This window comes from Dromiciops gliroides, chromosome 2 (assembly GCF_019393635.1).
Source record: "Dromiciops gliroides isolate mDroGli1 chromosome 2, mDroGli1.pri, whole genome shotgun sequence".
Taxonomy (NCBI): domain Eukaryota; kingdom Metazoa; phylum Chordata; class Mammalia; order Microbiotheria; family Microbiotheriidae; genus Dromiciops; species Dromiciops gliroides.
This window is the reverse complement of record NC_057862.1, coordinates 289,860,486-289,883,819: the sequence shown is the minus strand read 5'-3', so window position 1 is coordinate 289,883,819 and position 23,334 is coordinate 289,860,486. Positions and strand designations below refer to the sequence as shown.

Sequence of the window (23,334 nt, the reverse complement as noted above, 5' to 3'; positions counted from 1 at the left end):
CCTGGCCTTGCTGCTTTCCAGGCTCTGGAGGAAAGCCCTGAGCTTTGGGCCACAGGCAGCATCCTAGAGCCATCCAAGATGCAAAGGGGTGGGGCTGTGCTGAGGCTGCCTTGCTTTCACTTTCCTGTCCTTCCTTGTGGTTGGAGACCAAACCTGCCAATCACCCTTCCCTACTGGAGATATGGATAGGGATGCCCAGCACCTGCTCTTTTCTTTTTTGGGGGGGCAGGGGGAACGAGGGTTAAGAGACTTGCCCAAGGCCACACAGCTAGTAAGTGTCAAGTGTCTGAGGCTGGACTTGAACTCATGTCCTCCTGAATCCAGGGCCAGTGCTTTATCCACAGCAACACCTAGCTGCCCCTCCCCGCCCCAGCACCTGCTCTTTTTTGGGGGGGGGGGCAATGAGGGTTAAGAGACTTGCCCAGGGTCACACAGCTAGTAAGTGTCAAGTGTCTGAGGCTGGATTTGAACTCAGGTCCTCCTGAATCCAGGGCCGGTGCTCCATCCACTGCGCCACCTAGCTGCCCCCCCCCCTCCCTGGGCACCTGCTCTTGACTCCTTCTGTCCTACTTGCAGCAGCCCCACAGCCCCTTCTAAAACCACCATGTCTGGAAACCATATTGTTTGAAGTATTTGCTCAATTTGTATGTGTCAAAAGATTAGAATCCGGTGGTCATAGGAATCTGTGCCAGATCTGCTTACTTGCATGCTAGTAGTGACATTGGGAATTGAGGGAGAGCAAAACCCTGGGAAGGAAAGATTTAAAATACTGAGTTTTAGCCTTTTATAATTCAAGGTAACACTGCCAGAGACAGCTGTCTAGCTGGAAGAGCAAAGATCAAGAATTAAGAGAGAAGATGATAGGTAACATTTATATAGCACTTTAAAGCTTGCAAAATTCTTTACGAATACTCTTATTTGATATGACAACCCTGGGAAATAAATGCTATTATTATCTCCATTTAACAGTTGAGACTGAAGCTGAGACTGAGGTTAAGTGACTCCCCTAGGGTCACACAATTATGTTGGAGGCCCAGATTTAAATTCGTCTTCCTGACAGTGGGTCCAGCTCTCTAGCCGATGTGATACCAAACATGACAGGTTGTTTGAGGGAGAAAGGGAACAATCCTTTGGATTTTAACCCTGTTTCCATGGGTCTGAAGCGCAGGGGAGCTAGTTGTATAATGCTGCCTCTGTTAGTTCCTGGTTCAACTGGTTCTGCTCTCTGGTGCCACCTTGTGGTTATGGTGTGTTCTCACTGGTATAGAGAACTAATGAGGAATCCCAGTCTAGACCAATCAGCACTTGTTTTCCAATGTATAGTTCTGGAAAATAGCCTGGGCCACGGAGAATTAAGTGACTTCTAGGGTCATAGCCATTTTGTGTCAGAGGTGAGACTTGAGCCTAGGTCTTCCTGACTATGTATGGCTCTCTCTATCCATACACCACTACCTGAATGTATTCATATTCCCTTGTGCTGTGTTACTTTTCCACTCTATACAAGCATCATCTACTTCATAGAGTTAGAGGTGTAAGGCACCTCAGAGATCATTATCATCACTGTTGTCACCATAAAGATATCATCATATGAATAACTCATGCTTAAGGTTTACAAAGTGATTTCCTCTCCACAATTCTTATTTTAGAGAAGCAAACTGAATCTTAGAGAGGGAAGAGTTGACTGTGGGTCTAGCCACAGGTAAATGTTAGAGCCAGAACTCAAACCTCACTCTCCTATCCACAACATTCCCAACAAATAGTCATCTAAAAGTGCTAGATTTGGAGTCAGATGACCTGGGTTCAAATCCTGACTCTGTTAGTTACCACCTGTCTGACTTTAGGTAAGTCATTTAAATTCTCTGAGTTTTGTCTGTAAAATGAGGTGATTAAATCAGACGGCATCTCTAAGGTCCTTTCTAGTTCTAAATTTATGATCCCAAGTTACAAGGAGCTCACTTTCTTATGAAGTGGTTCATTTCCCCTTTTGAACAGCTCTAATTATTAAAAAGGTTTTCCATATAGTGAGCAGCAACCTGTCTTCCTACAAGGAACAATTATGGTTTGACTGGACTTGGTGGCTTGAATTCATTGAAGATAACTTAGTGATTTCTTACCATATCCTCAGTTGTCTTAGGTTTTTATTCCCTGTGGATTGTTTTTATTCTGTTTTTCCCATTTTCCCATTCTTCTTGGTTTCTCATTTTCTTTGGTCAGCAAGGTCTAGTAATTATACTTCTTAGACACTTACTGCATCCTTCCCTCTCTTCCCACTGTCTAATATAGGACTCACCACGATCTTTCTAATTATTGTAGAAGTCTCCTAACAGGGCTCTTTCTCTTGCTGGCTCCCTCCTCTCCAATCCTTTACAAATCACCAGAATAATCTTTCATTCATATAGATCTGTTCATGCCACTTCTCTGCTTAAGAACCTTCTACGGCTCCTGGTGAAAGTTGTGACCTTTCATTTGTGTTTTTCTGCACTTTTAATTGTTTACTGTTTTTGTGGATATATTTTTTGTTTACAGAAATCCTTTACTTTTCCAAATGATATTCGGTACTCTTTTAAAAGCAGGTTAAAACAGGAAATAACTAAATTAAAGTGGTAGAGATTATTTAGCAAAAAAAAAAAAGGATAGGAAATATACATCTAATCTAATCCCCTTATTTTATGAATAAGGAAATTGAGGCTCTAAGAGATTAAGTGACTTTCCTAAAGTCACACAGATTAATTAAATAGCAGAAGTAGATTATTTTAACTCAGGTTTGTTATTGACCAAATTCCCTACTCATGCTTGAGAGGTTGTGTTTTATTTTTACTTCATCTCTCTTTCTAGAACCAAATATTATGTCTATAATAACAAATAATATAATAACAAAAATAGAGCAGCTCTTTTTGTGGTGGCAAAGACTTGGAAATTGAAGGGATGTCCATCAATTGGGGAATGACTGAACAAGTTGTGGTATATGATTGTGATGGAATACTATTGTGCTATAAGAAATGATGAGCAGGCAGGTTTCAGAAAAACCTAGAAAGACTTACATGAACTGATGCGAAGTGAAATGAGCAGAACTAGGAGAACATTGTACACTGGAATAGCAACATTGTACAATGATTGATCACCTATGATTGACTTAGTTCTTCTCAGCAATACAATGACCTAAGACAATTCCAAAGAACTCATGGGAAATTCTGTCCACATCCAGAGAAAGAACCAACGAAGTCTGAATGCAGATCAAAGCATACAATTGTTGACTTTATTTTTTTTTAGTGTTCTTTTTTTTGGGCCTGTTTCTTTCACAACATAACTAGTATGGAAATGTGTTTTACATGATTGCATTTACATTACATATCAAATTGCTAACTGTTTTAAGGAGGGAGTGGTTAGAGAGGGAGGGAGATAATTTGGAACTCAAAATTAAAAAAAAAATTAATGTTGTCTTTTCATGTAATTGGAAAAAATAAAATAAAATGAAAACAAATAAGTCTACATGCAGTAGGCCCTTAATAAATATTTGATTAATGAATGAATGGATTGAAAAACCTACTTCTTGGACTTGTATTTTTTTTTCTGGGGCAATGAGGGTTAAAGTGACTTACCCAGGGTCACACAGATAGTAAGTGTCAAGTATCTGAAGCTGGATTTGAACTCAGGTCCTCCTGAATCTAGGGCTGGTGCTTTATCCACTGCGCCACCTAGCTGTATTTGTTTTTAAATTGTTATGTGCGACTACCACAATCCAAACTGTAGGCTCCATTGAGGGGGCAGGGATTAGGGATGGAGGAACATCTTTTTCATCATTATTTTCCTTGGAGGGCCAAGCACAGGGCTCTATAGATGCTCAATAAATGTTTATTAATAATAATAATAGGCAGCTACATGGCACAGTGAAAAGAGTGCTGGGCTTAGAGTTAGGAAGACCTGTGTTTAAAACTGGCCTCAAGATACCAGCTGTGTGACTGTGGGCAAGTTACTTAACCCTGTTTGCTTCAGTTTCATTATCTATAAAATTATTATCTATAAAAAAAGTGGGGTTTTGAAGAGTTGGACATAAATGACTAAACAGCAATAATAATAGTAGCTGATATACATATAGAACCTTACAAAGTAGTTTCCCATGTAGTTTCTCCTTGGATCCTGGGAACACAATGGGGTGTGTGTTATTATTCCCATTTGATGTATGGGGAAACTGACATCTATAGAGAGCCAGTGACTTGCTCAAGGTCATACAGCAAGTCAGGAGTTGGAGCCAGGACTCAATCCCAGGTCTTTCAACTCCTGGTCCACTGCTATTTTCTTCAGTTAAAGCTGACACATTAGTATCAAGGTGAAGGCAAGTCCTTTACCTCCAAACATTGTTTTCTCATCTGCAAAATGGGAGATTATAACAACCCGAAACTTTTTAAAAAGAGCACTTTGTAAACCTTAAAGTTTTATAGAAATGTTGTTATTGTTATGCCCTTAGGGCCACTGAAATAGCCACTTTAATATTACAAAGCTTGTTCTCACAATAGACCTTAGAAGTTGGCAGAGTAGAGATTATTATAACCATTTTATAGATGGATAAACCGTGGCTAGGAGAGAAGTGACTTACTTGTCCAAGGTAACCCCACAAAATTAAAGGTAGAGCCTGAAGTAGAAGCTAGGTCTGATCCTTTGGTCCAGAATTCCTTCCACTTAATCTCACTGCTTTGGTATAGTCACTTTCCATGAAATTTAAGACAATATGGGCAGGGGCAGCTAGGTGGCACAGTGGATAAAGCACCGGCCCTGGATTCAGGAGGGACCTGAGTTCAAATTCGGTCTTAGACACTTGACACTTAGTAGCTGTGTGACCCTGAGCAAGTCACTTAACCCCAACTGCCTCACCAAAAAAAAAAAAAAAAGACAATATGGGCTTCTGACCTATCACATCTCTGGGGAAAGATGTTGTTTAAGGTCAAGGCACCCTGCAGAACAACTACTTCTCTGTTTCTGTTTCTAGTGTTGGTTCCTGGGAGCAACCTGGCCTCTGCTCTGAGGAAGCTACCCATCTTTAATGATGAGGAATACTCTCGAGAACACCAGCTACCTGCAGACACTCTGGCCCTTCCGTGAGTACTAAAGGGCTATGTCCAGGCACAGGACATGGTTTGGGATGGGGAGGAGGGAAGAATAAGGGTAAACCCATGGAAACCTTGAGTACTTAGGCCCCAGCCTGAGTGTGGGAGGCTGAAAGTTCTCTTAATTCTTTTTTTTTCCTGCTACTTTCTTTTCTTCCTACCTCTTTCCCATTCACTCTTCCCCTTCTTCTTTCTCCTTCTCCTCTTTCAGATCAGTATATCATTTTGCACTTTTTTCCAAAGCATTTTGCCTTCATTATTTCATGTCATTTTCACAACAATCCTAGGAAGAAGGCAAGGAGCATCATCCCCTTTTTTTTCTGATGGGAAAATAGTCCTAGAGAGGGAAAATGATTTACCAAGTTACATGACCAGCCATTATGTCATCTGCAAAAAATTTGTTTCCACTTTGTCTCTATTCCCTTATTTTTTCCTGTCTTATTGCTATAGCTCACATTTCTAGAATATAGAAATATAAGATGTAGATATAATGATAATGGACATCCTTGCTTTGCCCCTGATCTCACTGGAAAGGCCTCCAGTATTTCCCCATTACATCATTACACATTCTTGTGTTGAGATAGATACCATTTACTAGATTAAAGAAAGACCCCTTTCTTCCTATACTTATACTATACTAGTGTTATTTTAAAAAAAATATAAAGTAGATCTGTATTTTGTTATATGCTCTTTTGATATCTATTAATATAACAATATAATTTAAAATTAATTTAGTTATTGATATTATCTATTAAAATTTTAGCTTTCATAGCATTGAATAACTCTGCATTCCTGATATTAATTCAACTTGACCATAGTGTATAATTTAAAAAATTTTGCTATAACCTCTTTGCTAATATTTCATTCAATATTTCTACATTGACGATATGGTTTTCTTTCTTTATGTTGCCCTGGCTTATGTATTAAGATTGTTTTTGTCTCATAGAAGGATCTGGTAGGACTCCTTTCCCTTTTTTTTTTTTTTTTTGTGGGGCAATGGGGGTTAAGTGACTTGCCCAGGGTCACACAGCTAGTAAGTGTCAAGTGTCTGAGGCCGGATTTGAACTCAGGTACTCCTGAATCCAGGGCTGGTGCTTTATCCACTGTGCCACCTAGCTGCCCCCGGGGTTTTTTTTTTACCCACAAGTTCTTTAATATTAAATTACTTAGTCTCCATTTTAAGTTTGAATCCTTTTTTTGGATTGACTTTGTTGATAATAATTTTTTATTATGTTTGGTCAGTAAAGGTTGTGTTATATTTTTACTTTTCCATAGTTGTAAGAATTTTTAATGCTACAATGCATAGCTAATTTGATATAAAAACACCCTACACAACTGAGAAATATATATAGTCATTTCTATTCCAATTCATTAGTTTCCAGAGATATATCCTATCTATCTTTTCTGAGATTCTGTTCAGGTCCTTAACTTCTTTGTTATTTATCTTTTTTTTTAAGTTGTCTAGTTCTTAAAAGTAAATATTAAGGTCTCCAAGTATTATACTTTTCCTGCTTATTTCTCCTTACAATTTAACTTTTTCTTTAAGTACTTAGATGCTATGCCAGCTGGTGCATATATATTAAGTATTGATATTATTTCATCATCTGTGCTACCTTCAAGCATAATATAGTTTTCCTGCTTATCTCTTTTAACCATTTCTTTACTCTTGCCTTAAATGAGATCATGATAAATACTCTTATTTTCTAAATTAGGCTGAAGCATAATACATCCTACTTTATCTTCATTTTAATTTTATGTCAATATATTTGTTTCACATGTGTAAACAACATATTGTTGGATTCTGCTTTTTAATTCATTCTTTTTTTTCTTTTTTAAATTTTTTATTTTTGTGGGGCAATGAAGGTTAAGTGACTTGCCCAGAGTCATAGAGCTAGTAATTTTATGTGTCTGAGGCTGGATTTGAACTCAGGTCCTCCTGAATCCAGGGCTGGTGCGTTATCCACTGTGCCACCTAGCTGCCCCCTCTAATTCATTCTTTTTTTTTTTTTGTGGGACAATGGGGGTTAAGTGACTTGCCCAGGGTCACATAGCTAGTAAGTGTCAAGTGTCTGAGGCCGGATTTGAACTCAGGTACTCCTGAATCCAGGGCTGGTGCTTTATCCACTGCGCCACCTACCTGCTCCCTCTAATTCATTCTTATTGCCTCTATGTGGACCATTCCTTCTTCCATATCTGTACCTCTTCTCTTGCATTCCAATTTTGCAAAAATTTTCCCTTCTTTCTCCTTATTTCTTTTAATAAAGCTAAAATTCTAGCTAGTCTGTCTAAAATATCTAATGAGTGGTTGCCAATAAATTATAAGCTTTAGCAAGAGTTAGGCTTTTAATCATTTATTAAGGAGAATAAGGATTTGGTAAAGAGAGAGAGAAAGGCCTACATTCATCTATCTATTAAAGGGAGAGTGCATTTCTAGCTTCGCTCTCCACCAGAGTCCCCAGGAAAGAGCCCCAGTCAGAGCGCCAGGCTCTTCCTTCTTCTTCCCACCAGCAAACACTTCCTGACGCCAAAGAAAAGACACATTGTCTTGCCCTCAAAGACCTTCACCTCATGGGCGGAGCTCTTCTACAGTAAGTCTCCAGCAGGTGGTGTCATTCCAATCATTACACTTTCCTAGTATATTTCTTTTCCCCACCCTTTTTCTCTTCTCTTAAAAACAACAAAACAGCAAAACCCACATCCAGTTAATGTGTGAAATCCATATGTGACCCCTAAAGACAGTGGAACTCTGAAGGGAAACTTATCGTTTATCTCTTCTCCTATTAAAAGATAAGCACTTTCAAAATCATTTAGCCTCTTCCAATTGCTCAATTGTAATTAAAAAAAATTGACTCTTATATTTACATTTTAAAGTTTCTACTCTGCTCACATCTTTTTATCAGGAATACCTGATTCCTTTATTAAAGGTCCTTTCCCCTCGCATTATGTAGGATAATATTTAGTTTTGCTGGTTAAGTTGTTATTGTTTTGTAAGTTATCTTTTTCCTTTTGTAATAGGATACCTAAGATTTTTTTTTTCCATCTTTAAAGTATTACATAATCTTGTTTGATTTTGACTATTTCCTTGGTACTTGAATTCTTTCTTTCTTGCTGCTTACAATAGTTTTTCTTTTACTTTGAAGGTCTAGAATTTGACTATTATATTAGTGGGTATTTTCAGTTTTTGAGGTTTCTTTCCTGTGGTGGGATTGGTATATTCTTTCTGATTTCACTTTGACCTCTAATTCTAATAGCTCTAATAGATTTATCAACTTCTTGAAGACTAGTATCTTAAGTTTTTTGTTTAGTCATGGTTGTCAGGGAATCTGGTGATTTTCTTCCACCTGTTTTCCATTGCCACTGTTTTGGATCTATAAATGATATTTTGCATATTCTTTATAAGCTTTACATGTTCTTCTATTTTTTTCAGTCTTTTGATTTTGTTCTGATATTTCTTGTCTCTTGAAGTCATTGAGCTCTGATTATTCCTTTCAAAGAGTCCTTTACTTCTACAAGGCTTCTTACCTTGTATTCTTTTTTTTTGGGGGGGTGAGGCAATTGGGGTTAAGTGACTTGCCCAAGGTCACACAGCTAGTAAATGTCAAGTGTCTGAGGCTGGATTTGAACTCAGGTCCTCCTGACTCCAGGGCCAGTGCTCTATCCACTGTGCCACCTAGCTGCCCCTTTACCTTGTATTCTAAACTATTCTCCTTCCAATTTTCTCCTCCATAATTCTCATTTTTATTTTAATTCCACTTATTATTTCTTGCTTAATTTTTTCCAGTCATTCAGATAGCCCTTATGAAGAAGTCATTATTTCTGCAAGGCTTTGCTTGTATTTGTGGAATTCCTTCTTTAATATGGCATTACCTCTTATGTTTCTCCTAACCCTTAACATTTCTTTATTGGGTTTGGCATTTTTTCTGATAATCTTATTTTCCCTACAATGGTCTCCTTGGATTTTAGGTTTTAAGCCTATTTTCTGGGGCTGGTGCTCTGGGATGAAACTTCTTCTGGGTTTTGACTGGTTTCTGGCCCTTTTTTCCTCCAGTTCTGGACCGGAGTTTGGCTGCTGGAGGCCGAATCTCTTAGGTTTATTAATGAAGAGTTCTATTTGATTATTTGGAGAGAGCAGATTCATTTGAGTGAGGAGGTTCAGAGAAGATAGGAGGGGAGGGGATGGAGGGTGAATGTAGAGGGGTTGGTTTTGATGAAGAGAAGGTCACATTTGCATCAGAAGACTGAAGGAAATGGGGTCTGTGTTATGTTAAGGGGGAGAAGAGGAGGAAGAGGAGAAGAAAGAGAGAAGTTAAGTTGAGACTTTTTCCCCAGGGCAATGAAGGTTAAGTGACTTGCCCAGGGTCACACAACTAGTAAGTGTCAAGTGTCTGAGGCTGGATTTGAAGTCAGGTTCTCCTGAATCCAGGGCCGGTGCTTTATCCACTGTACCACCTAGCCACCCCAGGAAGAGGGAAGATAAATGACCTTACTGTGGAAACCCCAGCAGAGATTTAGGGGAGGGGTGCTATGGGAGGCTTGAAGGATAGAATGGAAGGTTATATGAATGAGGAATTCAGCTTGTTCTTTTTTTGGGGGCCTTTATATCAAAGAAAAGAACCCCAGATCATTTACAATTTTCTTTTAAGTTGAATGAACTGTCTTCAGAGGTGGTAAGTTCCCTGTTACTGAAGGTCTTCCAAAGAGACTGGACTAGTGGGTATAATGGGATTCCTTTTGGGGTGTAGGTTGTCATAGATGGCTGCTGAGGTCCCTTCCAACTATAAAATTTTGTGATTTTGTGATTGTCAATGCTCCCTAGTTTCTATTTTTTTTTCAGGGCAATGGGGGTTAAGTGACTTGCCCAGAGTCACACAACTAGTAAGTGTCAAGTGTCTGAGGCTGGATTTGAACTCAGGTTCTCCTGAATCCAGGGCCGGTGCTTTATCCACTGTGCCACCTAGCCGCCCCACTATATTCTTTTTAATTGTTATTGGGGGGCAGCTAGGTGGTGCAGCGGATAGAGTGTCAGTCCTGGAGTCAGACAATTGCTGACTGGGTGACCTTGGACAAATCACTTAACCTTGTTTACCTCAGTTTTCTCTTCTATAAAATGAACTGGAGAAGGAAATGCCAAACAACTCCAGTATCTATTGCCCAAAAAACCCCCCAAATTGGGTCATGAAGAGTTGGACACAACTGAAATGACTGAACAAAAATCATTGCTGATTCCCTGGCCCTCCTATCCTTTCTACTTCTGGCTTTGCCATTTTGACTCAACATCTATTAAAAACAAACAAACAAGGGGCAGCTAGATGGTGCAGTGGATAGAGCTCCGGCCCTGGACTCAGGAGTACCTGAGTTCAAAATCCGGCCTTAGACACTTAACACTTGCTGGCTGTGTGACCCTGGGCAAGTCACTTAACCCCAACTGCCTCACTAAAAAACAACAACAAAAAAACCCCAAACAAACAAAACCCAGAAACCCATGCTTAGCAGCACATCTCTCCTTTTCACCCCCCCCCCCCCCGCCCCCCATAGCTTTTCTTTTTCTCCTTTATTCAAAGCCACCTGGCCCCAGAGGTTTCTTCTGACCTTCCTGGAAGTATATAGCTGTTTCTAAACTCTGAGAACTATTTCTGACCTGGCCTATGCTTGTTTCCCATGAGGAGGAGAGAGCATTTTGCCAAGACATCCTCCCTCAATAATAATCTCCTGGCTAATTGTGTGCCTTCCCTCCTCCTCCCTTTGCAGAAGAAGGTTATTGGGAAGGTGACTCTGAGAAGTGATAGTCAAAGGCAAAGCTCCCTCCTCTTCTCCCCATCTTTCTTTCTGAGTCCCTGTTAAAAGACAATTGTGCTGTTGCTCTCAGAGAATCACATAGTTCCATGTGCCAGGTTTGGAGTCAGAGGACCTGGGTTCAAATCCCAGCTTTGCCACTTACTCCATATATAACCTCAGGTAAATCACCTAATGCCTATGGGTCTCTGTTTCCTTATCTTGAAATGATGGAATTGTACATTTATGATCTAAAGCTGGAAGAGATCTCAGACGCCATCCATTCCAAACTCCCCCTGACCCCATTTCTACAGGGTAGGAAACTGAGGCCCCAACAGACAAAGTGATTTGCCTAAGGTCATACAGGTAGTATCAGAAATGACATTTGAACTCAATCCTGAGTTCAGGGCAGGTCCTTTAAATCAAAGCTTCTTAAACTGTGGGTTGTGATCCCATGTGGGGTCTCATAACTGAAAGTGGGGGTTATGAAAAATTTGGCCACAGTAAAAGGTTATATATACCTATTTTATATACTTATATACCTGGGGTCATGTAAAAATTGCTTGGATGAAAAGGGGTCAAGAGGGGAAAAAGTTTAAGAAGTCCTGCTTTAAGTAATAATGGTTAGCATCAACATAGCACTTTTTTTTTTTTTTTTTTGCGGGGCAATATGGGTTAAGTGACTTGCCCAGGGTCACACAGCTAGTAAGTGTCAAGTGTCTGAGGTCAGATTTGAACTCAGGTACTCCTGAATCCAGGGCCGGTGCTTTATCCACTGCGCCACCTAGCCGCCCCCATCAACATAGCACTTTAAGGCTTACAAAGCACTTTACAAATATCTCACTTTATCCTCACAATAACCTTGGGAGGTAGGTACTGTTATTGTCCCTATTTTATAATTGGAAAAAACAGGCAGATAAAGGTTAGGTGACTTTCCCAGGGTCACACAGTTCATGTATAAGCCGGGATTTGAATTTAGGCCTTTCTGACTTCAGATCCATGGCTCCATCTGTTTGTATCCACTGTGCTGCCTTGCTGCTTTTCCCACTGTACCATGATCTCTAAATTTCTTGCTAGCTCTAGAGCAAAGGAGCATAAATTTAAAGCTGAATGAGACCCACCCACCTCCTAAAGATTACTTAGAGATGAGGAAACTGAGCCTCAAGAGAGGGGAAGGGACTTGCCTAAAGTTGCAGAGATACTAATCCAGAGGACCAGTTCTCCTTGATTGCAGATCCTGACCTTTTCCCCTATGTTGACCTTCCTCTTGGAGGTCAAATGCTTCTAGACCAAATATTAGAGTTGTGAGAGATCATAGAGACTACCTAGCCTAATCTCCTTATAGATGCAGAAACAAACTAGGAGAGGGAAAAGGAATGACTCTCCAGAGGTCTAACACAAGTCATTGTGTTTTTCAAAAGTGGTCCCTCTGTGTCAGTTGGTTGTACTTATCTTTGTTATCATGGGGAGGGAAAGAGAAAGGGGATATGGTGTGTGTATGTGTGTGTGTGTGTGTGTGTGTGTTAGTAAATGATTATGGTTTGAAAGACATCAATAAAACTAAAAAAAAGAAAACTAAAGAAAACTTAAAAAGCTAAATAAAACTTAAAAAAAAACATATAGAGGTTAATCTATAAGATAGTAACTGTAGTCCAAATACTAACTGCACAAGTATAGGGAGGGGGGGCAGCTAGGTGGCGCAGTGGATAGGGCACCAGCCCTGGATTCAGGAGGACCCGAGTTCAAATTCAACCTCAGACACTTAACACTTAACTAGCTGTGTGACCCTGGGCAAGTCACTTAACCCCAATTGCCTCAAAACAAAAAAACAAAAAAACAAAAAAAAAACAAACAAGTATAGGGAGGGAAGATAATAAAAGCAAAAGAGGGAAGTGGAATTAATCTTAGAAGTCTCTGTAAGGGTTGACTTTTACTTAACTCAGTTGCTTTCCTTCCTATAGCCTCACCAACCAAAATCAACGGATTATATATACCATCCTGGAATATGACCCACTTTTTGACTCCAGTGACATGACAATTAACGAGTGGATTAAAATTGCAAAGGACATTGAGGTAAAATGGCATAATGGAAAAACTCCTGGATTTGTAATCAGAAAATGATGGGTTCAAATCCCAACTCTGATATTTGTAGCTTAAGCAAGTCATTCCGCCCCCCCTTGGGCCTCAGTTTCTTCATCTGTAAAAATGGAGGTGGACCATATGTCTTAAGTTCTTTCCAACTCTAAATCCCACAGTTGGTCTGATGTCACAGGGTTGTTCCTTTCATTTGCAACAACTCTTCTGTCCTCTCCATCTGTGGGCCTTTCACTGTCCTCTATCTGGACACTGTGCTTCCATTCATATAGCCTATACTTACTAATATTAGTCCCTCCTTCCCCCCCAACCCCCCACATTATATTGCTCACTCATGAAATCTGAGAAATTCCCAAGATATTTTTCACATGTACCAGCAGCACTGCTTCTGCTTGCACAGCTGGTTTCTTGAACCGAAGTATAAGATGTGATTTACATGTCATTTGTGACTCCATCCAAATTGTTGATAAAAATACTGCATAGCACAGCACCAAGGACAGAACCCTGGGATGCTCCACTAGAGACTTCCTTCTGGGTTAGCCTTTGTCCATTCATTATAGTGACAGGTACACTCACTTACAGACATTGACCATTTTCTACATAGTGCCTCACAGAGCTCTGGGAGGTTGACAAAACAGGGATTATTTTAAAGATGAGAAAACTGAAGCACAGAGAGGAAATGACTTGTCAAGGGTCACACATTGAAAATGGTAGAAATGAAAACTAAAATTCAGGAGAAAGAGACAATTATTTCCCATCTGTGGTACATGGGCTATCCGTAGTATCCTTATATGGTCCCTCCTTTGACAAAGGACACATATTTATGACATGGGTTGACAGGTATGAGATAAAACAGAGCAGGAGTTAGTTCTCACTCTGCAGTCAGTGAAAAGAGAGTAATCAACAGTGCTGGCTTTACATCTCCATTGTAGCCATGCTCTAACCATAAAGCTAACCCATGGGCCAGGTGGTGTGGCACAGTAGAAAGAGCTCAGGATTTGAAAATAGAAGACCTGGGGTCAAATCCTGGTCCGGTCACTAACTAGCTGTGTGACCGTAAATAAATCTCTTCCTTGGTTTCTCCATCTGTAAAAAGGGGCTAATAATCTTTGTATTCCCTTCCCCACAGACTTGTGAGGATTAAATGAAACAGTTGATACAAAGTCCTTTGTAATATCCAACCATTCTACAGATATTTGTCGATCTTAGCAAGTTCCCGGGTACAAGTTTTGTTTGCTCTGTATTGAAGAAGTTAGTGAGGGAAGTGACTTCTTTCTGTGCTACTTATTTGTACTGGGCCCATGCCCAGGTTGCTGAACAGAATTAAGATCATTTATATTCCTTGGCAGAAGAAGGAGTCTTTATTTTGGGCATGAATGTATTGTTGATAGACCTGGGTTCAAATCCTGGCTCTGCTACTTTTACTTGTATGTCCCTCTTTGGGACTCAGTTTTCACATATGTAAAATAAGAGTGTTGGATCAGTTGGCCTCTGGGGGCTTGTTCAACTCTGACTTGCTGTGATTGGGCTAGATGATCTTTGCAGTTTTTTTCAGCTGGAAATCATGTAATCTTTTTTTTTTTTTTTGGCGGGGCAGTGAGGGTTAAGTGACTTGCCCAGGGTCACACAGCTAGTGTCAAGTGTCTGAGGCTGGATTTGAACTCAGTTCCTCTTGAATCCAGGGCCAGTGTTTTATCCACTGTACCACCTAGCTGTCCCTGGAAATCACGTAATCTTATGGCCAGGATGGGGAGGAAGTAGAAACCATGCCATGGAAGAGAGGATTGTTTGAAGGAAACAAGCACGTTTTACCTGGCAGAGAGAAGCAGGAAATCACAAATACTATAGCTGTCTTCAAGCATTTTATCCAGGTGTTAGAGACATTAGATTTGTGTGTCTTGGCTTCGGAGGACCAAACAAAGAGTAATGGGAAGAAGGTTGTTGGGAAAAATTTCCTGATAGAGTTGGCCCTGGGAGGGCATGGGAGATTAGGTGGAATTTGGATGACCACTTGTCAGGGATGTAGTTGTCTGGGTTCTTTACTAGTTATGGGTTGGATTGGATGAATTTCGAGGCTACTTCTCACTCCTAGGATTCTGGGAAGTACATTTTTTTTCCTTTCAGAAATCTCCTGTCTGGGAAAATAAGTAAATGGCTGACTACTCCATTCAACATGGCATTCAGCCACAAGAGGGCGCCCCTCGCCCTCCTCTTGCTACTCACTAGGTTTTGGCTGTCAACATCTTTGCCAGTCGCTCACTGCTGCTCTACTGGTTGACTACACCTTAGGGGCTGCCAGCAGGCAAAGCCCTATGAGTAAACAGATTTCGAGGAAATATTATTAGACAGGGAGGCCTCAGCAGCCAGAACAGAGCTCTCAGGCTGATCTGTACTGGCTGGCTTTCCCAGCCCAGTTAGGTCCAGTCATAGCCAATTAATATCCTACCCTAGGATGTTACCCATTTTCTTTCATTTGCTATCCAAGCCCCTTGCCCTGGAACCTTGTACAGACTGCCACTTCTTACTCACAATCACAGAATTTGAGACCTGGGAGAGATTTCTGTGGCCATCTTGACCAACTCATACATGAAAAGGAATCCCCTCTATAACTTACGTGACTGGTAGTCTTCCAACATTTGCTTCAAAACCTCCAAGGAGGAGAAACTCACCAGCTCTGTTCTGCTTTTGGAAACCTCTATTATTAGGAAATTCTTCTTGACATAGGGCCTAGATTTGTCTCTTGGTAATTCCTACCCATTACTCATGGTCCTGCCCTTTGGGGTCCAATGGAACAAGTCCAGGCCTTCTTCCCCAATCTAGATACTTGATACAAGCCACTTCAGATACTTGAAGCTATCCTGTCCCCTACTGAACCTTCTCTTTTTTAAGCTAAACATCTTCAGTTCCTTCAACAGACTCTCATGTGACAAACTCAAAGTCCTGGATAGGACTCCGGGCACTCTCTAGCTTAGCAAAGCCTTTCTTTCTTTCTTTTTTTTTTTTTACATTTATTTTTTGTGAGGCAATTGGAGTTAAGTGACTTGCCCAGGGTCACACAGCTAGTAATTGTTAAGTGTCTGAGGCTGGATTTGTACTCAGGTCCTCCTGAATCGAGGGCCGGTGCTCTATCCACTGTGCCACCTAGTTGCCCCTGAAAGCAAAGCCTTTCTGAAACCATGATGCCCAGAACTGAACAGATTGTGCTCAAGATTTGGAGTACAGAGGGACTCTTACTCCTCTGTCTCTAGAAGCTAGGCTGCTCTTTCTTATTGCAGGCCAAGAGTGCCTTAGCCTTTTTGGTGGCTGTATCCCATGGCTGAGTTATTGAACTTGCAGGCCACTAAAATCCTTAATCTTTTTTTTGGGGGGGGGGGCAATGAGGGTTAAGTGACTAGCCCAGGGTCACACAGCTAGTAAGTGTCAAGTGTCTGAGGCCGGAATTGAACTCAGGTCCTCCTGAATCCAGGGCTAGTGCTTTATCCACTGTGTCACCTAACTGCCCTCAAAATCCTTTAATCTTTTTCAGAACTACTGCTGTCTATCCATGCCTCCCCCATCTTATACTTAAAGTTTTGTTCGTTTGAGTTTTTTGTACTTAAGTGCAAAAAATTTTGTTCTGCCTACTGCCCTTAACTTTCATGACCCTTTTGGATCTTGACTCTGTCATCCCCTGTGTCAGCTACCTCTCCTAGCTTTATGTCAACCAAGACTAGGAAGATTCACCTTTTCTTTTCTCGGGAAGAGCTAGAATTTTTTTATGACATGTAGTCTCTGAAACTTTGATTCCTAGCTTGATAAAACAGGGGAATGGTGGGAAAACCTGGGAAGGTCATCTTGTGATTGTGGGCAACCTTTTTAATCTCCCTAGTTCTCTGTTTTCTATAAAATGAGGAAGATGTATGAGATTGCTTTTAGGCTTCTTTCTGGTTATGGCATTCTATGTTCTAGATTCTAAGGTCATGCTTCTAGTGATGATATTGTGTTCTATGTTCTAGAGTTATTTCTGGGGCTAACATTCTATCTATATTGTAAGAGCCATTTCAGATTTGACATTCTGTGTTCTATGTTTTGAAGTTCTTCCAGCTCTAATGTTCTGTTGATCTGTCTATGCCCATTGGTACAACCAATCACATTGATGACATTTTGTTTGTGTTTATTAATTGATCCATTCAATAATTTATGATGATATTTCCATGTATCCCGTGTACCTAGTCCTATGCTAAAGGGATACATGACAAGAAAGTATGGTTCTATAATCAGGGAACAAGGTGGGGAAGTAAAACAGGAATGAAAAGTGTTTTTTTAAAATAATAAACATTTTTATTTATAGTTTTGGGTTCCAATTTTTATCCTTTCCCTCCCTCCCCTCCCACCTCCCTGAGGTGGCAAACAATCAAATTTGGGTTATACATGTGTGATTATGTAAAACATGACCATATTTGTCATTTTGTACAAGAAAATTTGAATAAATGAAAAAAAGTGAAACAGCGTGCTTCAGTCTGTCCCATCGATATCAGTTCTTTCTTTGGAGATGGATATCATGTTTCACCAATAGTCCTTTGGTATTGTCTTGGATCACTGTATTGTTGAGAATAGTCAAGTCATTCACAGTTTTTCATCAAACAATATTGCTGTCTCTGTGTACAATGTTCTCTTGGTTCTGCTCACTTCACTATACATCATTTCATACATGTCTTTCCAGGCCTTTCTGAAATCATCCTGCTTGTCCTATATTGTCTTATAGCACAATAATATTCCATCACCATTATAGGTATGAAAAGTTAAGGGACAACCTAACAGACATTGTAGAGCAGTGATTGAAATATGACAAATGAAGGTTCCAATACAATGCGGGCTGGGGTGATGTTCTATGGAATAGGGGGGCACTTGAACTCAGCCCTACAGGCTTCACGCATGGCTGAGCAGAGTGGAAAAAGGCAGAGGATATTCCAGTTAGGGATAGAGTGTATAGAGAAATAAGGTAAGAATATGGGAGCATAGTGTAAATACCCCAAGAAAAGGATAGTTTTCTCATTCAGACATCTATGGATAAGAAAGACAATCCCCATGAATGTTGAACCTAGATTAGCTTTTTGCAGTTCAAGGCCAGTCTCTTGAATTCTGCCCTGACAACTGGTTTTGAGGTTCCATCTGAAGTTAAATGTCAAAAATAGCCATTGGTGTCAGTGATCAGTAACTCCAGTTGTGGGGGGTGGTGTTGAGAACTGTGATTGTGGAGGACTGGGAGAATGGCTGGGAGCTACAGAGAGGCAGATTTTGACTCTGTTATATAAAGAAAGGTTTCCAAACAACCAAGGTGCTCCAAAGTGGAATGGGCTTCCTTAGGAGACAGTAAGCTTTTTATCCCTAGAGGTCTTCAAGTGGAAGGGGGATGGTTATTCTTTGGGTTTGGGCAATGTTACCTTAAAGATCCCTCAAAGTAGGGGGCAGCTAGGTGGCGCAGTGGATAGAGCACCGGCCCTGGATTCAGGAGGACCTGAGTTCAAATCCGACCTCAGACACTTAACACTTACTAGCTGTGTGACTTTGGGCAAGTCACTTAACCCCAATTGCCTCACCAAAAAAAAAAAAAAGATCCCTCAAAAGCTCTGACATTCATTCAATCACATGACCAAGGTGGGGAACAGTGAGAGTGGAGAATGGCCCTAAGGAATATCAACAGGAGGGATATCTATTGGGAGTTGTAATGGGGAGATGGTGATCTTGCAATGAATGAATGAAAAAACAGTTCTAAAGTACTTGCTATTTGGAAAAACCTGTTCTCAAGGTTATATTCTTTTTAGGGGGAGTGTTTTATTTTTTTCCAATTAAATGTAAAAATAATTTTTAATATTCATTAAAAAAATTTTAGCTCCAAATTCACCTTCCTTGCCCCACTGCCTGACAGTAAGCAATTTGATATAGGTTATATGTGTGTGATCATGCAAAACATTTCCATATTAGTCATGTTATGAGAGAAAACACAGACCAAGAAAAACTGTACAAAAATATTTGAAAAGTGAAAAATAGTATGCTTTGATTTACATTCAGACTCCATCAGTTTTTGTCTGGAGATGCATGATGTTTTTCATCATGAGGTCTTTGGAATTGTCTTGGATCATTGTATTGCTGAGAATAGCTTCATCAGTCATAGATGATCACCATACAGTATTGCTGAGTACAATGTTCTCCTGGTTCTTCTCATTTCATTTTGCATTAGTTCATATAAGTCCTTCTGGGTTTTTCTGAAACGATTCTGCTCATCATTTCTTATAGCACGATTGCACTCCACAATAATATACCACAACTTAGTCAGCCATTCCCCAATTGATGGGCATCCCCTTAATTTCCAGTTCTTTGCCATCAGAAAAAGAGATGCTATAAATATTTTTGTACAAATAGTAAAGCAGTTGCTAATGAATCTTCTTTTACACCATTCCACTGATAAAACCATATCCATTTCTGATGTTGAGCCACTTGGCAGTGTCAAGGACTTTGGTGGTGAGAACTGTGCTTTCTGAGTCCATTGTATCTCTGGTGGTCTAGTAAGTAAGGGCTGCATCACCTGCAGAAGTTGCCAGGTCCCATCTCCACTAGGGCTGCTCCTCTAGATGATGGCTTCAGGGGCTAGGCTGGAGGCAGGGATAGTAGTTGGTGGTAGAGTGGGACTCTGCTATTCCTGGAGTTACTGAGGCATCAGTGATGCTGAAGATTTTCCACAGGGGAAGATGACCTTGGGGGCCAAGCAACCTCAAGATAGTGATTGTTAGAGAGCAGCCATGGTGGAGGGGAAGACAGTGACTGCGGGGGACAATGACTATAGGGTGGTGATTTGTGGAGGGTTTGGCTTTGCCATGTTTTTTTTTTTTTTTTTGACTGAAGTTATCTTTCCCCTCTTCCCTGTTTCCCTGCTAGAGGAATTATGAGCAGTATTTTGGCTTTGTAATCATTCACGGCACAGACACCATGGCCTTTGCCTCCTCCATGCTTTCCTTCATTCTAGGAAACCTTCAGAAAACCGTCATCCTCACAGGCGCTCAGGTAACCAGCCCCATTTCCTGCTCAGGGCAGAGGGGGAGTAAGGGAAGGAAAAGGCTGCATTAGTCACATTTACTTAGCCTGGACCTGGTACAAAATATTACTCCCACCACTATTCTCAGTGATGTTCTCATCCCAGTGCCTCCAGCAGCAAAGAGAGGGAGCCATGGGGCTCTTATGTCCAATCTTTCTACAGTGACCATGGGGAGTGACTGAGGGTGGCAGTGATAGGGAGCAACCACAGGGAATGATAACTGAGGTGGGAATAGGGCAGGGCATATTGTACAGATGATGAAAAGAAGAGGTACCATCCTCCATCTCTATCTCCATCTTCCTTTCCTAGGTTCCCATCCACACTCTTTGGAATGATGGCCGGGAGAACCTGCTTGGTGGCCTGCTCATGGCTGGACAGTATGTGATTCCAGAGGTATGGATTTCTTTTCACTTGACTATACTGGGTCATATAAAAAGAACTTTCCTCCTGCCTAGTCTCAACTGTATCACTGAGGCATCAGGTATTTATAGGATCACATATCAGAATAAATATTATTATTACAGCGACTAGGTGGTGATATAGAAAAAAAAAAAGAGTGTTGAACTTGGAATCAGAATGATCCAAGTTAAAATCCTGCTTTGGGGGCGGCTAGGTGGCGCAGTGGATAAAGCACCGGCCCTGGATTCAGGAGTTCCTGAGTTCAAATCCGGCCTCAGATACTTGACACTTACTAGCTGTGTGACCCTGGGCAAGTCACTTGACCCCCATTGCCCTGCAAAAAAAAAAATCCTGCTTTGGACACTTAACTACCTGTATGACCTTGTGTAAGTCACTTAACTTATTTCAGCCTCAGCTTCCTCATCTATAAAATGGGGATAATAACACCTTTATCATGGGGATGCTGTGACAATCAGATGAGATGACATGTAAAGTGCTTTGTAAATTTTAAAACTGTAGAAATGCTAGCAATTATTATTATTAATAAAAATAACAACAGCTAACATTTCTCTGTAGTATTTTAAGTCCAGAGCAGTACAATGGAATGAACTTTAGGTTGGGTTTAGAGTCAGAAGACCTGGATTTAAAAAATAAAATTCTTCTTACAAAGTTTTCCACTAAGATACTTGACAAGTCTGAGGTCCCCTCAACGTCTTTAGTTTTATTGAAGGAAAAACTGAGGTCCAGAGACAGGAATGACTTGCACCTAGGTCACCTAGGTAGGAGATGACAAAGCAGTGTTCTTTCCACATCGGCAAGCAGACCCTCTTAGTGGACAACAAATGATCCTCCTCCCAGTAGCTTCCTTCTTCCAGAGACTCCCTTCACTCTTTCTCAATATCTTTTTTTTTTTTTGCGGGGCATTGAGGGTTAAGTGACTTGCCCAGGGTCACATAGCTAGTAAGTGTCAAGTGTCTGAGGCCGGATTTGAACTCAGGTACTCCTGAATCCAGGGCTGGTGCTTTATCCACTGTGCCATCTAGCTGCCCCTCAATATCTTTTTTTTTCTTTTTTTTTTTGGGGGGTCAATGGGGGTTAAGTGACTTGCCCAAGGTCACACAGCTAGTAAGTGTCAAGTGTCTGAGGCCAGATTTGAACTCAGGTACTCCTGAATCCAAGGCCAGTGCTTTATCCACTGCGCCACCTGGCTGCCCCCCCCCCCAATATCTTTTAATAAAGCAGTTCATAGAATCCAATGAAGTACAAGATGGTCCTAATCTCAGAACTGGGCAGTGTGGTGCAGTAGAATGGGATATGGAATTGGAGGGCTTTGGTTTAAGTTCCAATTCTGAAACTTGGTACCTATGTAACTCTGGATTAGTTACTTAATCTCTCTAGGTCTCTGTTTCCTCCTCTATAAAATAAAGAGGATCAGGCTATTAGACTTTCTCTAAGTTCCCTTTCAGCTCTGAAGACTATCTGTAAAATGAAGAAAAGTTGGATAAATTGGGTTTTTTAAAAATTAAATTAAATTTTTTATTTTTTGGCAGGGCAATGAAGGTTAAGTGACTTTCCCAGGGTCATACAGCTAGTAAGTGTCAAGGGTCTGAGGCTAGATTTGAACTCAGGTCCTCCTGAATCCAGGGCTGGTGCTTTATCCACTGTGCCATCTAGCTGCCCCCAGGATAAATTGGTTTTAAGGTCTTTTCTGCTTCTAAAACCTAGGATACTTCTGTTGAAGCTATGTGTTTTTTAGCTTTTAATTTTATTTTTTCTCAATTACACATAAACACAAGTTTCTTAACATTTGTTTTTAAAATTTATGAGTTCCAAATTCTCTCCCTCCCTCCCTTCCCACTTCCTTGAGAAGGCAAGCAATTTGATAGTAGATTATACATGTGCAGTCATGTAAAACATTTGCATTTTAGCCACGTTGCAATAGAAAACATGGACAAAAACCCCAAAACAATAAAGTTTAAAAAAATGCTTCAGGGGGCAGCTAGATGGCGCAGTGGATAGAGCACCGGCCCTGGAGTCAGCAGTACCTGAGTTCAAATCCGGCCTCAGACACTTAACACTTACTGGTTGTGTGACCCTGGGCAAGTCACTTAACCCCAATTGCCTCACAAAAACAAACAAACAAACAAAAAACAACAACAACAAAAAAATGCTTCAGTCTGCATCCAGACTCCATCAGTTCTTTCTCTGGAAGTAGATAAGATTTTTTTTTTATTATCATGAATCCTTCAAAATTGTCTTAGATCATTGTTTTGCTTAGCACAGTTAAGACATTCACAGTTGACCATTGTATAATATTGCTATTACTGTGTATACTGTTCTGGTTCTGCTCATTTTACTTTACATCAGTTCATGTAAGTCTTTTCAGGTTTTCCTGAAAATATCCTGCTCAGTAGTATTCCATCACCATCATATACTACAACTTGTTCAACCATTCCTCAATTGATGGGTATTGAGTATGGGTATATATAATATATGACCCACATCCATACATATACATAATAAATTATATATGTATATATACACATATACATATGTACATACATACACACACGATTGATGGACATATATATTGCCTTGCCTATATCTTCTCTCTTCCATAATTTGTATTTTCTTCCTCTTCTGAGTATCAGACTAACTCTGAGATTTAATGGTAGAAGGTGTTAAATCTATGGTCCAAACCCCAAGATCCAGCCTGTTCTCATGATTGAGTCACTGTCCCTCCTTGGGAAAGAAGTCTGCCTCTGTCTGCTTCCATTCCCCCTGCTTTGTCACAGAATAGGAGGCTCTGATTTGGTGGCGATTGGCAGGGACTTAGGCCCCTTGGGTCCCCCTTAATTAATTACCCCTCCCCCCTGCACCTGCTGAGTATGCACC

The 23,334-nt window shown here is 40.5% G+C and overlaps 1 protein-coding gene across 5 annotated transcripts in view; it reads left to right on the top strand.

Moving 5' to 3' along the window:
* ASPG (asparaginase) overlaps positions 1–23,334 on the top strand; it is a 140,827-nt gene that overhangs the window by 15,973 nt on the left and 101,520 nt on the right. For all 5 annotated transcript variants that reach the window (XM_043989650.1, XM_043989649.1, XM_043989648.1 and 2 more), the window contains exons 2-5: positions 4,985–5,093; positions 12,836–12,947; positions 19,884–20,009; positions 20,350–20,433. In XM_043989650.1, the coding sequence (XP_043845585.1) occupies positions 4,985–5,093; positions 12,836–12,947; positions 19,884–20,009; positions 20,350–20,433 (431 nt within the window). The remainder of the gene's footprint in view (positions 1–4,984; positions 5,094–12,835; positions 12,948–19,883; positions 20,010–20,349; positions 20,434–23,334) is intronic.